This window comes from Alligator sinensis, unplaced genomic scaffold (assembly GCF_000455745.1).
Source record: "Alligator sinensis unplaced genomic scaffold, ASM45574v1 scaffold216_1, whole genome shotgun sequence".
Lineage (NCBI taxonomy): Eukaryota > Metazoa > Chordata > Crocodylia > Alligatoridae > Alligator > Alligator sinensis.
The window spans coordinates 794,369-808,686 of record NW_005841868.1 but is presented as its reverse complement, the minus strand read 5'-3'; the positions used below and the strand labels follow the sequence as shown (position 1 = coordinate 808,686).

The window sequence follows — 14,318 nt, the reverse complement described above, 5'->3', positions numbered from 1 at the left end:
CTGAGAAGAGAACTCCACTACAACAGAGACCCAGCCATCCAAACCCTTGTGGGACTCCAGGAAAGCGGGACCGTGAGTGAGCCACCAACCCAATCCATTGAACAAGATAAATAATGCCGGACAGCGGAGTAGCTGTGGGTGGACCCACAAGTCAGAGGGATGGGGACACACAGACAGAGTAGACAGTGAAATGTTGGTGAGCCCACTGAAAGAAAAGGCACAAACTGACACCAGATGCGGGGTTAGCTTTGGGGAACCCAGATAGCTCAGGCAAAGGAGAGATTTGCCTACAGGGACTGCATAAATGGTAACCAAGTTCGGACCAACTACAGGGAGCTGAGCCAGACCTCCAAAAGCAGGTTCCGAGTTTTTTCTTCCTGAGAAAGTAATACAAACAAGGGAATAAGAGCCTGTTTTATTTTATTTATTATTCATTACTCCCAGACAAGGGAGAGATAGCAGAGCAAAATTAGATCCCCATGGCACCTAAGTTACAGTTAATTAAGTTATAGGACATACACCTGGGATCTATTAAGCTGCCTAGTTGAGGATCTTGGAGACTGGCAAGTAGAGATCTCACCCTCCTAGGATCTACCAATACCGGTGAGAAAGAAGATGACCACAAGTTACACTGGAACCTTAGAGGGAGACCCATCTAGAGAGGACAGCCACCAACTCTTTGTGGAGTCAGTAACTGAACTGGGCTGGGGAGAAGCTGAGACCCAGTGACTCACTCATTGTCAGAAGAGAAGGACTAGTTACCCGAGAGGAAAGGGGAATGGTGTAGGGATGGTGGAGCCCTGCAGAAGACCCTCATCAGTCTGACCATCACCCTAGACACCATCCATCCTCCCAAAAAATAGCGTAACATCAAGATATGGCAGGCAAGAAAGAGTAAAAACGAGGCAGAGGTTGTGGTGATTACAATGTGATGAAAGGGAAGCGAGGAGACACACCCATTCATAGGCAGATAAGAGAATAATTATACTGCATAATTAAAAACAATACTAAAAGAATAATGAAGTATAAATTACTTGATAAAGAGTTCATAATTTCAATTTACAGTTCAGTATATTGTGAAGTAACATTTCAAACATTTGTGATCAGATAGGCAAGATAAATCATTAAGACAAGACAAACTATAGTTAACTTTAGAAACTGTCTGACAGATCAATTTAACTCTTCATTTATATAAGGGAATGTCCTATATTTCAGTGGTAATTAGTAGCTCTATCCTTATTTTCATGATCATCTCTCACACTCGGGATTATAAATTGTGAAGCTAACTTTAAATCAGTAACAGAGCTATGTAGTTTCATATGCATATGTTCCTACAACTCATCACACTGCATACATTGCTATAATCTACTAGCAAGAAAGTTCTCCTTGTAGACTTCTGTACTTTCTCTGGCCACTGTATGAGCTTGGGCAAGAATTTCTTGCCAAAATGCTTTCAGGTGTTCTGTTTGGGCTAATTAATCTAATGACTTCATAAACAGTAATTATGCTCCTTAAATTTGCTATCATCTATTTACTACAATTAAAAAGTATTATTTTGTCAAATGTTAATAAAATTACTAAGCATTGTTTTTATACTAATAATTTTATCTGCAAAAATTCTGCCATATACTACTCAACGTTAAAAGGAAAGGTCTTAAATACTGTAAAAGTGAGCAGTCAATTATTTTTTGCTTTCTCAGATTCCCACTATTTTTATATAAGGTATTACACAAGAAAAATGCTCCAGAAAATGCTCCAGAAAATAAGATGGACCCATTTAAAAAATGAGACAATCTTTATTAAAAAGTTATAGTTGTGTAAGAAGAAATCATTACAGACATTCTACACTGGTGATAAGAGTTAATTACATTCTTGTTTCTTTTTGCCACAAAGAATTAGATAATAGGTCAGATCCTGAGCTGATATCAATTGGCACAGTACCACTAACTTCACTGGCATTAGACTGAGTGTATCATTTGAGAATCTGGTCCTATATTTTAAATAATATGCCTGCTTGTTGCATAGTGACCGTGCCTAAGTTTATATTGTCCATGAACTCAGCAGTCTTCTTTCAGACTGACACATTAATTCTCTTTGCTACCCACCTGGAACAAGAACAACTGACTCTTTGGACCGGATCCACAAAATCCCAAGAAACCGTGTTGCTAGCAACCTCTTCCTCCATATTTGGAGTAGCAATTTGACTTCTCCTAAGGGAAATAAAGTATATGTTATAGAAATTATCTCATATAACTTTACTAATACCCTTCAGATGTTGTTCAGGTCCATGTGCTCCTTGAACAAAACTATCCCCTTTCATCAAAATAATTCTGCACTTGAAATTAGTTTCTATCTGAGCAAAACCTGAAAACTTAGCACTTAATTTACATGGAAGTATTACCTGAGTATCACATAGCTTGTATCTGAAGTTTGTGCACAAAAGTCTAAGGGCAGGTAATAGAGGTACCAATTAAAATTGCATCTGGAAATATTTATTGAAAGATCCAATGAGGAAATAACATGGAGATAATGAAGAGTCAAAATCTTCTTGGAACTTCTATACATCATGCCAGAGCAAGATAATTTAAACCTCTAGAAATGAAAAGCACTAATAACAATGCACTTCCATGCCCTTGGCAGTCTGAGTTATGAGTTGCCAAATGTAAATATATCCTTCCAAATGTTTACCTCTATAAATAAGTATAACGTTATAAATATAAACTTAGAAGGTTATTTGTCCTTAGGTCATCTACCTTCCAAGCCAAGATATTCTTATGTGACCTAGTATCTCTGCAGTCAATGAGAGCATGTGTGTGTAACTGAGAGCAGAATTTGGTTCTGAGAGCCACAAATGAAACCGACTAAACTAAGTACACATGTAATTACTATTACTGTTAATAGTTTTCAAGCTAAAACAACTCTAAAATTGTCTTTGTGTTACCTCAAATTTTCATTATGATTACAGAGCTATAAAAGTAATGCACATAGTGAGGTAACGTTATATAAAGGTCAAAGACACAAGTGTTTAAACCAGACAGTTATACTATTGTTTGCAAACAAAACAGCCATAAACATCCTCTTACTTAGACTGTGCCCTGTTGAGGATGCATTCCTTCCAGACTCTGTGGACCATATGACTGTGGAATTTTGGAGGCATCTTCCCTGACTTTTTTGGGCTGTGCACAGTGACTGTCCCTTCCTGTGCAGCTGAATGGCTGACAGAGTTGTGGGTACCTCCGCTTTCACCTTCAAGAAAAATCAAACAGTACTGTAGACAAAAAGTAGCAGCAACTGCAACATTACATATTCCTGAAACACTATATCAGCTGATGCGCATTTGTAAAATTAATGGCTTATGCCAGGGGTTGTCAACCAGGAGTATGTGTACCCCTGGGGGTACTTGGGAGGACCTCAGGGGGTATGTGACAATGGTGCGGAGAAGTGGGGGTACTTGGGAAGCAGTGGCATGGGGCCACCGCTGCCATCCATCACTTTGCGTTGCCACCACGCGCTGCTTCCCCATACCCAAGTACCCTCACTTCTCCACGCTGCTGGCTTTGCGTACGACCAGCTTTGGGGGAAGAGGGGGGAGGAGAGGGGGGGTGCTGGCAGCTGGCTGGATGCAAAGTCAGCAGTGCAGAGAAGGGGGGTACCTGGGAAGCAGCGGTGTGGGGGGTGGGGCCACCGCTACCATCCATCACTCTGTGCCACCACCGGGTGCCGCTTTCCTGCGCCCAAGTATCCCCACTTCTCTGTGCTTCCAGCTTTGTATCTGGCTGAATTGGCACCACCTCCTCCCTCTGGCGGCGCTGAGTGTATAGATGGTAGCGGGGGCGGCCACCATGTGAGAGCTCCATGTGTCGCCACCGCAGGGAGAGGGTGCTGACGGCCAGCTGGACATGAAGCTGGTGGCACAGAGAAGTGGGGATACTTGGGCACAGGAAAGCAGTGCCTGGTTGTGACATGGAGTGTACAGATGGCAGCAGCCGCATGTGAGCTCCCCAGCCATCTGTCAGCACCCCCTCACCACACCGCCACCCGGCCGTCCATTAGCACTCCCCACCCTACATCCAGGAGGAGTACCCTGCTTAAAAAAGGTTGAAAACCCCTAGCTTATGCTTTCACATTTATACATAAAAGCTCTGATGCAGGCTGGGGATGGACCTGTGCGTATGTGTGTACAATAAATACAGTGCTATGTATAGGTACCTAAGCTACCTCCTCCTGAGCTGATGCATCTTCTTTTTGTTCAAAGCTAGCTTTTGTATCTCTATGCAACACAACTGTGCTATACAGACCAACTCCACCATTGATTTTTTCCATGTCCTTGGCTAGTATGTTTACCTTGTACATTCTTTTGTGTGGTTTAGTTACAAGAACAAATTCATCATGACATACCTGATTCTAAAATAAAAGGCATGTATTAAAACATAACAGATCCTTTATTTGTGCCATATGTATCAAACACAAGAAGAGGAACTAAGTTTTCATATAAGAATTAAAGACATGATTATTAAAGGACCGTGTTTCCCCATATTTAGGGATGGAGTTCCCAATCTCCTTTAGTTTCTGAGCTGCAATATTAGTACTAAGATTAACATTTAACTGACCTTCTTTTGTGTATATATTTTTTAAAGGCACCAACATATACTAATAATATAGTTACATGCTATGGACTTTATCAGGCAATACTATGAATTGGAGGAGAAATATGAAGTGAAAATGTTATTCCAAAATTAATCACTATCCCCTAAGTCTTATGATAGTTATCTTTTGTCTTATTTCTCTCCACCACTGATAAAAATCCTGTTAGTCACTGTACAAGCGAATGCTTCTGTCATTATTGTGAGACTACCTAAAATCTGAAGACAACCAAACTCTGAAACTCAAACTTGAACAGCAGAGGGAGCTTTAAGTTCACTTAGCCTGCTGGCTGCATAATACTATACTCTGTTCCCTGTTTAGGAAAGGAAGTAATAATATGAACGTTTTAACAAGGTCAAATCTGTGTACAGAACTGTTTGTCCTTATGTCTGACACGATTTAAGAAGCCTTCAGAATACAACGATGAAAGCAGGCATTGCCATGCTTTACTACATAACAGGAAATAAATCTACTGGTTTCGCTCTCAACTGTTTTCAAGCCACAGCTGTTATACCATACACAAGGTTCCTAACTCAGTTTCCCCTGTAGGCGTCTTTACGTATGCTTGAGGGTGGGAGCAGGGGGAAGGGGGTGCTTTAATCTGAGTGGCTCCAAGATCCGCTCTAAAGCACCCACAGTGTCATGTGTATTCAGTGTCCCATGCATCAAAATGGCAGCAGAGGTGCTTTAATTAAAGCTTGTTTGATGAGCTTTAGTTAAAGCGTGCCCCGCTGCCATTTTGAAGGGTGGGACGCTGAATACACGTGATGCAGAGGCTGCTGGTATGTGCTAATTAGCATGCTTCAGCAGACTCGATTATTCGAGTTTGCTCCGACGCATGCTAATTAGAATGCATCAGAGCAGATGCCCAGCACATTTATAGGTGCCCTGTGATTATTAGTGAATGAAGATCTCTTTCTAGGAAATTCAAAACTTGCATCTTGTTTGTCTTTTCTTGAAGAAACTGGAAAGAAGGGAACAATTTATTAAAATCCAAACTTTTACAGATACACTAAAGTCTGTGGCTGTAATATAAATAATTTGTTTTGGAATGCATCATAAGATTGTTTATGAATTTGACAGATTTGTGATGAAAAGCATCTTGACTGAATTGAATTAGATTAACAAATCTGTTCCACCTCTGGCATAAGAAAGATTTTCCGTAAGGGACTCTCAGTTACAGAAGCAACTAGGTTATCAGCCCTCTCAATTTATGCATCTGGGTATATGAATAGATATGCTCCAAAATTTTGCATTTGTATTATATGGTGTATCTTTATGATATCTGCATTTAGCAATGCCTCACAATAGTGAAAACTGATTTGTACTCGCATACTAAAGCTGGAATTTAAAGTGGAAAATTATTGTTGAAAGTATTGGAACAAACAAAAACAGAAACCCCCAAGAGACAATGAGTTAAATGCCAGAAGACACACATTGAATGCATTATTACCCAACAGAGGCCACTTTTCAACCCTCAAGTGGTAACTTTTTCCTATAAACTAAAAATCTCCTTCTGTTTACTGTAGCATTTTCTTTTTACTACCTAGACTTTAAAATTTCTATTTTTTGTTTTAAAATAATGTTGTTTGTATTATTCTCTGATGTATCACGTCTCTCACTGTACAGGGTCATGCAGCCCTTTCAGACAATAGCAGTGCTCAAACAGCAATAGCTATTCTCAGCTTAGACTAGAATCTTTTTCTTTAATTTTAAAAGCTTCTCATATTCATTTATAAATTTAATTATGATGTAAAGCATCTTGGCAGATCTCTTGAGACCCTGCATAACCTTATCAGGGATCTAAAATGCTTTAAAATGTGTGGTAGTTTTAAGCTTTTATATCAACAAAATACAGGCATAGCATTTCAAATGTTTATTTTAAAAAGGTATTGAAAATATATTTAACCTATCTAGATCCGAATTCAGAAATCCGCGTTTCACCGGCAAGAACAGATCATACCCCACATACTCACAATAAATAGAACAGGGAGCTTTTTTAACATTGTTTCAAGAATTTAAGAATTAAGAATGGCACAAACTCTCACTGAAGAAACGCAAAATTCTGAACTCAAATTCTGGCTCCTTGATCAATGTGATTTAAGTTTCCACTGCAATAAAATCAATTTAGGCTTTTTCTGAAGAAGCTACTAGGAGATGAAAATTGACAAAAAGTAGACCAAAATTTCACTGATTAATTTATTATAAGTGACCGTATCTGAATTATTAGAATTAGGGCATCATCTATGAAGAAAAAAACCAATTTCTACTGAAAGTTAAATTAAAACTAAAAGCAAAACAACAAACAAAAGGCCTGCCAATAATTCCGAAATAACAAAATATATTAATAAATGTCACTGATGAGCAACTTTTTGAAACCAGAAGACACAAAGAGCACAATATCAAGAGCCAATCTACTCTCCCACCCTGACATCTGCTACTCAGGACACCTGAAATGCTTTGTAAAAAAATCAGTTTAGAAGCAATTCAGTTATTCCATATATTTTTTTCTATCTCTGTTCTTTATCAAAATACATATTTGTTTATAAATATTTTGTTGATAGCCCTTAAATAACAGACAGGTTGGACTAGATGACCTTGTGAAGTCACTTTGTCATATTTCTCTATGATTCTACATTGCATAGCTCATTTGAAGTATAATCCTCTCTGTGACATCATAATCACATTCACAGTAATTTACTGTAATGTTACATAATGCTATGATTTCAGATGATAATCAAACAGCAGATACCTGGAAATAAAAGTATGATTTATGTATCAATTTATATAATTAACATATATTCAGAAAGATAAATACAAAATACATCATATAGCAATATTATATATTACCTAAGTTTCAACAGGGTAAATTACTTAGCTCCATGTAAGTCAACAGTCCTCAGTGCTGGCTGTCACATAAGTAAGAGTTCTTTTTAGATTCAAATTGCTATGGATCTCAGACACCTGAGATGAACTTCCTTGTTCCACCAGAAATATGTAAGTCACTGATCAATGTGGGTGAGGTAGCACCATCCTCAGAGGATGAGTCCATTTTAGCTTCCAGCTACAGATTCTGGTTATTTCTCTTATATTGCAGAGACAGATTAATATCATGCCTAAGGTCTCTGATTCAATCTCCACTGAGTTTGCTCATATTAGTGCCACTATCATTTAGTTAGTGGCATCATGCCAATATTAATGCTTATTATGGCATACAGGTTTTTTTTATTTCTGTGCCACTTCACAATCAATAACTAACATCCCCCTGTACAGCAGGAAAACACCTAGCTAAAAACCAGACTAAGCCTGTGCCTTTCTGCAATCTCAGGTGTCAATGCTATTTCATGAATGTAGCATATTTCCAGTAAACTGAGCTGAAATGAACTCATACACAACTTGCAATGTTTCGATTACAGAAAATATGACAATTAGTCAGTCTTTTGAGCTCTATGCATTCCTGTACAAGTCAAATCTCCCCTCTTCTAATCAGTCGTTCTCTTATTTCTGCTATTGTTCATGCAGTTACCCCTAGCAACCATGAACTGTGCAAAAATGAAAGGTACTTGCTTGACTGGTCCAAAGATGAAATTTGTAAGAGTTTATGGAATACTGCTACGCAGTTAAAAATATTTAAAGTAAGATTTCAACAGGGTGACTCGGGTCTCTGTAAGGTTCACTGCTTACTTATGATAGCCTGTTCTGGAGAAGTGGGTGGAGTGAGTGGCATCCCACAACTGCTGGGATCTTTCGTGCTTCCAAGTCCTGGTTGTCCCACATTTATATGGCCCCCACAACTGGCAGCACTCTGAGCCATGGGGATATCACTCTGAGAGATGAGAACAAAGGCTGAAGGATACACCATTCGCACACCACCTATAAAGGAAGGAACATGAAGGACAAAAGAAATCTTTAAATTCTCCATTTATTATTCAGCAACCCAAGTCACCTTTACTGGGTCTCAGCAACCACCAAAGAAAACTTTCTTGTTGAATACGAAGAGTTAAAAAAGTTTATAGTCTGATACCCTACATATCCATCCATCTATTTATGACTAACAGGGAGCTGAAGCAAGTAGCCTGATACTGCGATAATAGCATCTGGGAAAGAGGGAGTACAAAAGCTTGAGGCAAGATAACTAGTCAGAATGCTCCAGTGTCGAGAGAGCCACAAAACAAGATAGGGAAATTACAAAGGTTGTTTCTGATTAATTAGGTTTTTTTTAATTATGCAGAGGGAAAAAGTTCTTCAGGCAAAATACTGAATCTTACCAACAATGACTTCAACTGCCACCGGAAAATCATCGTCATATCCCAATTCTTCTTCCTCTTTCATTCCCTCCTTCTTCTTCAGCACCATGGGATAGAAATACTGCCATTCCTCCATCAATTTACGAGTTGCTGGGTCTGACATCTTGTATGCCTGTCCCGTCAATGTACCATTTAAGCCGTAAGGACTCACCAGAACTGCAAGATAAGATACCACTCCCTATAGCAGGTGAATTTAAACTTCACAGAAAACCTTCCTATCTCCCACCTACTGATTCACAGTTCTGGCTGATGGGGATTTAAGAGCTTGTCTATAGAGGAAGGTATCTGCAAAGTAAGATAGATTATAAATTTAAAGCTTGAAAGTTATCTCACACTAGTTCCCTTGTGTGGACATTTTTATTCAGCATTAGAAATGCATTTTTGGAGTTTAGCTTAATCACTTTCAAAGGGGACTATGCTGAAGTGCACAAAAACAACCCTCAGTGTAGATTAAGAATCCACATTGGGTAGCAGTAGGGGATAGCACAGAAACTTTGGCACTATACAGACAGCCCTTAGATAGGTCTTCGCTTTTTGGGGTTTTTTTCAGAATATGCTAAAATAATGGGGTAAATAGCAAAAGGGACTGAAATAACTATGCATGAAGATAACAGAATCATGACTAACAAACAGAGTAAACTGATAAATCCATCTTTCCAAATTGCCCTTGGTTATAATTTTGCGACACTGATGACTGGAAAGCAAAATTTAACCTGTTGAATCTAAATAATGAACATCCTGAATATATCTAAGTCCCTAATAAAACCCCGATAACTTGTAACAGACATTTTACTAAACAAATTATACCACCTAATATTTTTCTTAATAGGTAGGTCTGTTTGATTTTCTAAACATTCCTTACTTTTTTTAATTGGGCATTTCCTAATGCACGGTCAGGCAGTAACTAAAATGTTTAAAAACATTCTGAAGAGTACACTTTTCCCAGAGCCTGACAAAGGGACTTTGATCCCGAAAGCTTGCAGAAAAGTACAATTTTCTTGCCATTTTCCAGATGGTCTAATAAAAGGTATCATTTTGGAACCAAGAGTTCTAGTTTTTTGTTCGTCTTTCTGAAGAGTAATGTTTTCTTATGCAACTCTACAGTCAATTCTTATGCAACACTGTACCATGTAAGCCTGTAATTTCTTAAAGAATCTCAGGTATACAGCCAATCCATATATTTTACATGCTATTTATTCATTTTTGGTTGTGCTGAAAGTTTTTAATTTTTCATTTTTAGCAGAAAGTATCTGAATCGTTACAAATGCACTGCATCACAAAACAGCACAATGAAAGGGTTGAGGGTGGGAACTACCACTCAGACACAAGAATTCCAGTTCAAGAAAACTGTATTTAAGTAACCTATGTTATGAGCTCTTTTGTGAAGTGCTTTGAGATGTATGAGAGAAAAGTGCTATAGAAGAACTATATATTATTATTTATTTGTAAGTATAGTGGCATTAAATAGCACCAGTTATAGTCCAGGGCCCACTGCGTGAGGCACGGTGGAAAAACAAATTATGATCACATATACTTTTTAAATAACAGGTCTTATAACAGAAAAAATACAGTTTGTTTTGGTATAGGTATTTCACAGATAATATTTGCATATAATAAAGTTAAGGAATAGAAAGACCTTGGAAACACCAGCTACCAGGGTAGCTATTGTGCTAAAAGTCATTACAGGATTTTCCCCCAGGGCCACAGTTTTCTTAGCATAACTTGAATTCTATTTTAAGAATGACATGGCATGTTTCTATTAATTTCTGAAACAGCTTCCAAGATATCATTACTGAACTAAAGTTAGGGATTTGGGAGTATTTTATCAGAGAAAAGTTAAGTACATAAATCCTGGCCCATCAAAATATACTTACCTTGGAATGGTGTAGGTGAAGATTGGGCCATGTGAATATGTTCCTCGTTTATCAGATAGATTGGCTGGTGCTGGGCAATCTCCACACTTGTGCACACGTTACTTTCCCCATGAAGGAAGAATGTGAAGGCGCAGGACAAATGTTCACTGAGGAAAAAAAAGAAAAAGATTTATTAAATTAAACAGGGAGTGACAGGTTCTGCAGTGTAAGAGGCCAGACCGTACTAAAAACCCAGTTCAGTTTCATCTGTGCCAAATAAGCTCAGAACCACTGACAACGATGAATGTACTTAGCACAATGCACAATTATGGAACATCTGTCTTAACAATGCACTCTACCAATTTCATTTCTAGGAAGATTACTATAAAACGCTGTCTAGAAGGAAGGGAAAAATGACCCTAAGTATGAAAACGAAAGGGAACTCTATAGAGTTTATGTAAAAATTACTTTAACCAGAACAGAAAAGTGAAAGTCTTAAAAGTCTGTAAAAGAAATCACAGGTTTCAGACCAATAGTCCAAGCCAGCAGTAACTCGGCTATATACCTCCAGGCAACGTATTCAATAAATAATACATGAAAATAAAATGTTCCCATTTAACCTAGAAAATAGAAGTAGCCATTAAATCTAGCCATTTGCTTAAATGTTACTAACCACAAGCCAGTTAAAAAAAATAAAAACAAAACAAAACAAAATTCTCCTTTTTTTTTATCTCCAACGTAATCAGCTAAAAATTTACTGGGCTGAAGTGGTATTGTTCCGAAAAATTATTGCAGAATTACAATAGCAGTGCATTCTTTCATAGTTGCTGGCTTTGGCATAGGGCCAGCAGTAACACTAACATGGCTTTCAGGACAGCTTGTAACTACCTTCACCTAAGGAAATAACACAGGCAACAGTAATAATTTCACTTCATAGTTTAAGTCAACCAACTGCATCGGTGCTGTCAAGTATTTTTAAACAGTTTCAGTAAGTCTGGAACAGGAAGCTGTTTAACCTCACTAAAACTTTGAGTCATTCTCTACTTACTGTAAAACAAATTTTTTCTCCTAGGAAAAAAAGTTAAGCTTCTGCTTCAAGCTCTTATAACTGATACTATAAAAAGAAAACATTCCCTCTAGAAGATTTGGGGGCAAAAAGGTTATTGAAGAAAGCTTCAAATGGAAGGTCAAAAAGCTGTAAATCAGCCTCCTCAGCATTGTACATCCCGTCCTTAAAAGCACTCTATATCTATCACCTTGCACTGGGAAACAACAACTTTTACCAGATTGCCATCTTACAACAGGAAAAAAAAAGAAAGAAAGAAAAGAGGAAAAAAAACAGTTTACTGCTCCATTATACCTGGCACAACAAATTTAAACTGGTCACTAAATTTTTACAGAGAGCTGTAGGGAGAAAATTAAATGGGTCATAGATTCAGGATATTTCTATCTAGCAACTCTGATCTGGGGAGAACAATGAAAATAATAAAAATTCCTTTGTGCATACAGCTAATTTAACAACAAGAGAGCCCAAATTATTTAATAAAAATGTATTTTTAGTCTCTTATAAGGGATGATGCCGCTTTATATACATACATGTTTAACAGAGAGATGATGAAAAGTTTTGTCTAAGATCAAGTTGCAACAGTCTGCAGAGTTCAATGAGCAGCAGGTGAGACTTTCTAAAGCAGAAAGTAAGGCTCTTTATAAAAAAGTAATTTTGAATTCCTGTCTTTAGGATATTACACAGCAATCCTGATTCTGCATCATTCCTACAGTTCTAACTATGGAAGTCTTGCTTGCCTTCTATGAAGCATAAAGAAAAATAGCCTCCTGGGACTACACAGAGACTTGTTCAAGTCTTTTGAAAAGCAGCATGTCATGATCAAGTCATGTTCAATCTTATGCAACATTCACAACCTATAAACACTGTCAGAGTAGGAAACAGACAAAATGGGAATTTGTGAAATTAAACATGCATTTGTTTCCAGAGCAGAGAGAATACAGACCGTTATACTTTTAGCATCAGCTAACCAGCTGACAACAAAATAAATTAACCGTTACTATCGGCAGACTAAATAGGTAATAACTTCAGGTAAAAAAAAATCATTTTGAAACATTAATTCCATAAAATGTGTAAAAATCAAGGTTCAATTATATATGCCTGGAAATATAACAGTAGAAAATCATGAGGATATGATATATAAATACTAGCTAACAGTAATACAAGTTTGATTAATGACAGCAGGATCATTTACAACACTAGATCTAGAATAAATAGCTTGAGGAAGGTGAATAAGAAAGATACAATCTTGCATAGCCAAGTTTTAGTTCTCTGTATTCAGCCGTCATCAGACTTAATGATGAACTCCAAAAGAAGAACCATTCCTCAGCTGACCGAGTGCCCAACGATGGTAACATTTTGTCCACATGTGTACAGCATCAGGAACAGTAAAAAGAAGAGAAACCAGAACCTTACTCCAGGGGGCTCTCTTGCAACACTTTGCAAGGAAATAAACAGTTACATAAATTGAGTGTTCCCTCTGGCACAGACCCACTGCTTAAGTTTGGCTTCCAAGCCCAAAAAAACAAAAATCAAGGCTCGGGGACTCCACACACCCATGGTAAGCTTCTGGCAGATTTGGTGTAAAAATATTTGCTTTAGTAACAAACTTCAATTTCTTTTCAAGAAAGCAGTCTCAGTACACATTGTAATGTATTCCTCTTAGGCATGTACATCCCAACTTACTGACATTCTTGTCTTCAGTACATTTCACACAATTCCTTAAATACCAAGCTGTAGAAATCATTCTTGCTACAAGTGTAAAACATATCTCCAAGTAAAATTCAACAGAAGGGGGAGAAATGAGCATGCAGAAAAAGTCAGGTTTCAGAAACAGATTTAGTTATAAGGCTATTTTTTTGTAGATATTTATCACCAACATTTCCATGTATTCAGAAAAATAAGGGACTTTGGTTAAATATTTAACTTTGGTCCACATATTTAGGACTAACTTGTAAGGAAGAAGAAATGATTGCAAAATACATTCTTTTCTGTATTTTTACATAACTTAACTTACATGATATTTTATCAATATCCAGGTCTCTTACTGGTAACTGACTGTCCCACTTATACGCTTTTTAAACTACAAATATACCACAAATACTACTTTTCAAATGTGCTGAACAGGTAATTGAGCTTGATTTTCAGAAGAATTTGGTACACTGGGTAATCTATCTGTATTAGTAAGTTATCTGCATTTTCACATTTTTTCCTGCTTGACGTACATGTTAAATAATCTTCCAGCCACTATGGTCTAAAAAGGCGACCGGAGTGCTTCTGCACTGCCTGGGTTTGTCATTTACATCTGTGCAAAATGAGTGCTATGTTAAATATAACACAGTCAGAAGAGTTGTATTTCACTTTGGAATTGCTTTGCAATAATGGACCAATCAAAGGATAATGTTAGTACAGAAATCAAGCTCTGCATGTTTCTGTAGGGTGCTTAAAGTT

At 37.6% G+C, this 14,318-nt stretch overlaps 1 protein-coding gene across 1 annotated transcript in view; it reads right to left on the bottom strand.

The window, feature by feature from the left end:
* MED13L (mediator complex subunit 13 like) overlaps window positions 1-14,318 on the bottom strand; it is a gene marked incomplete at its 5' end in the record, with an annotated part of 372,787 nt that overhangs the window by 73,691 nt on the left and 284,778 nt on the right. The window contains 5 exons of the mRNA XM_025192712.1: window positions 2,106-2,210; window positions 3,084-3,246; window positions 8,329-8,517; window positions 8,913-9,107; window positions 10,826-10,971. Of these exons, the coding sequence (XP_025048497.1) occupies window positions 2,106-2,210; window positions 3,084-3,246; window positions 8,329-8,517; window positions 8,913-9,107; window positions 10,826-10,971 (798 nt within the window). The remainder of the gene's footprint in view (window positions 1-2,105; window positions 2,211-3,083; window positions 3,247-8,328; window positions 8,518-8,912; window positions 9,108-10,825; window positions 10,972-14,318) is intronic.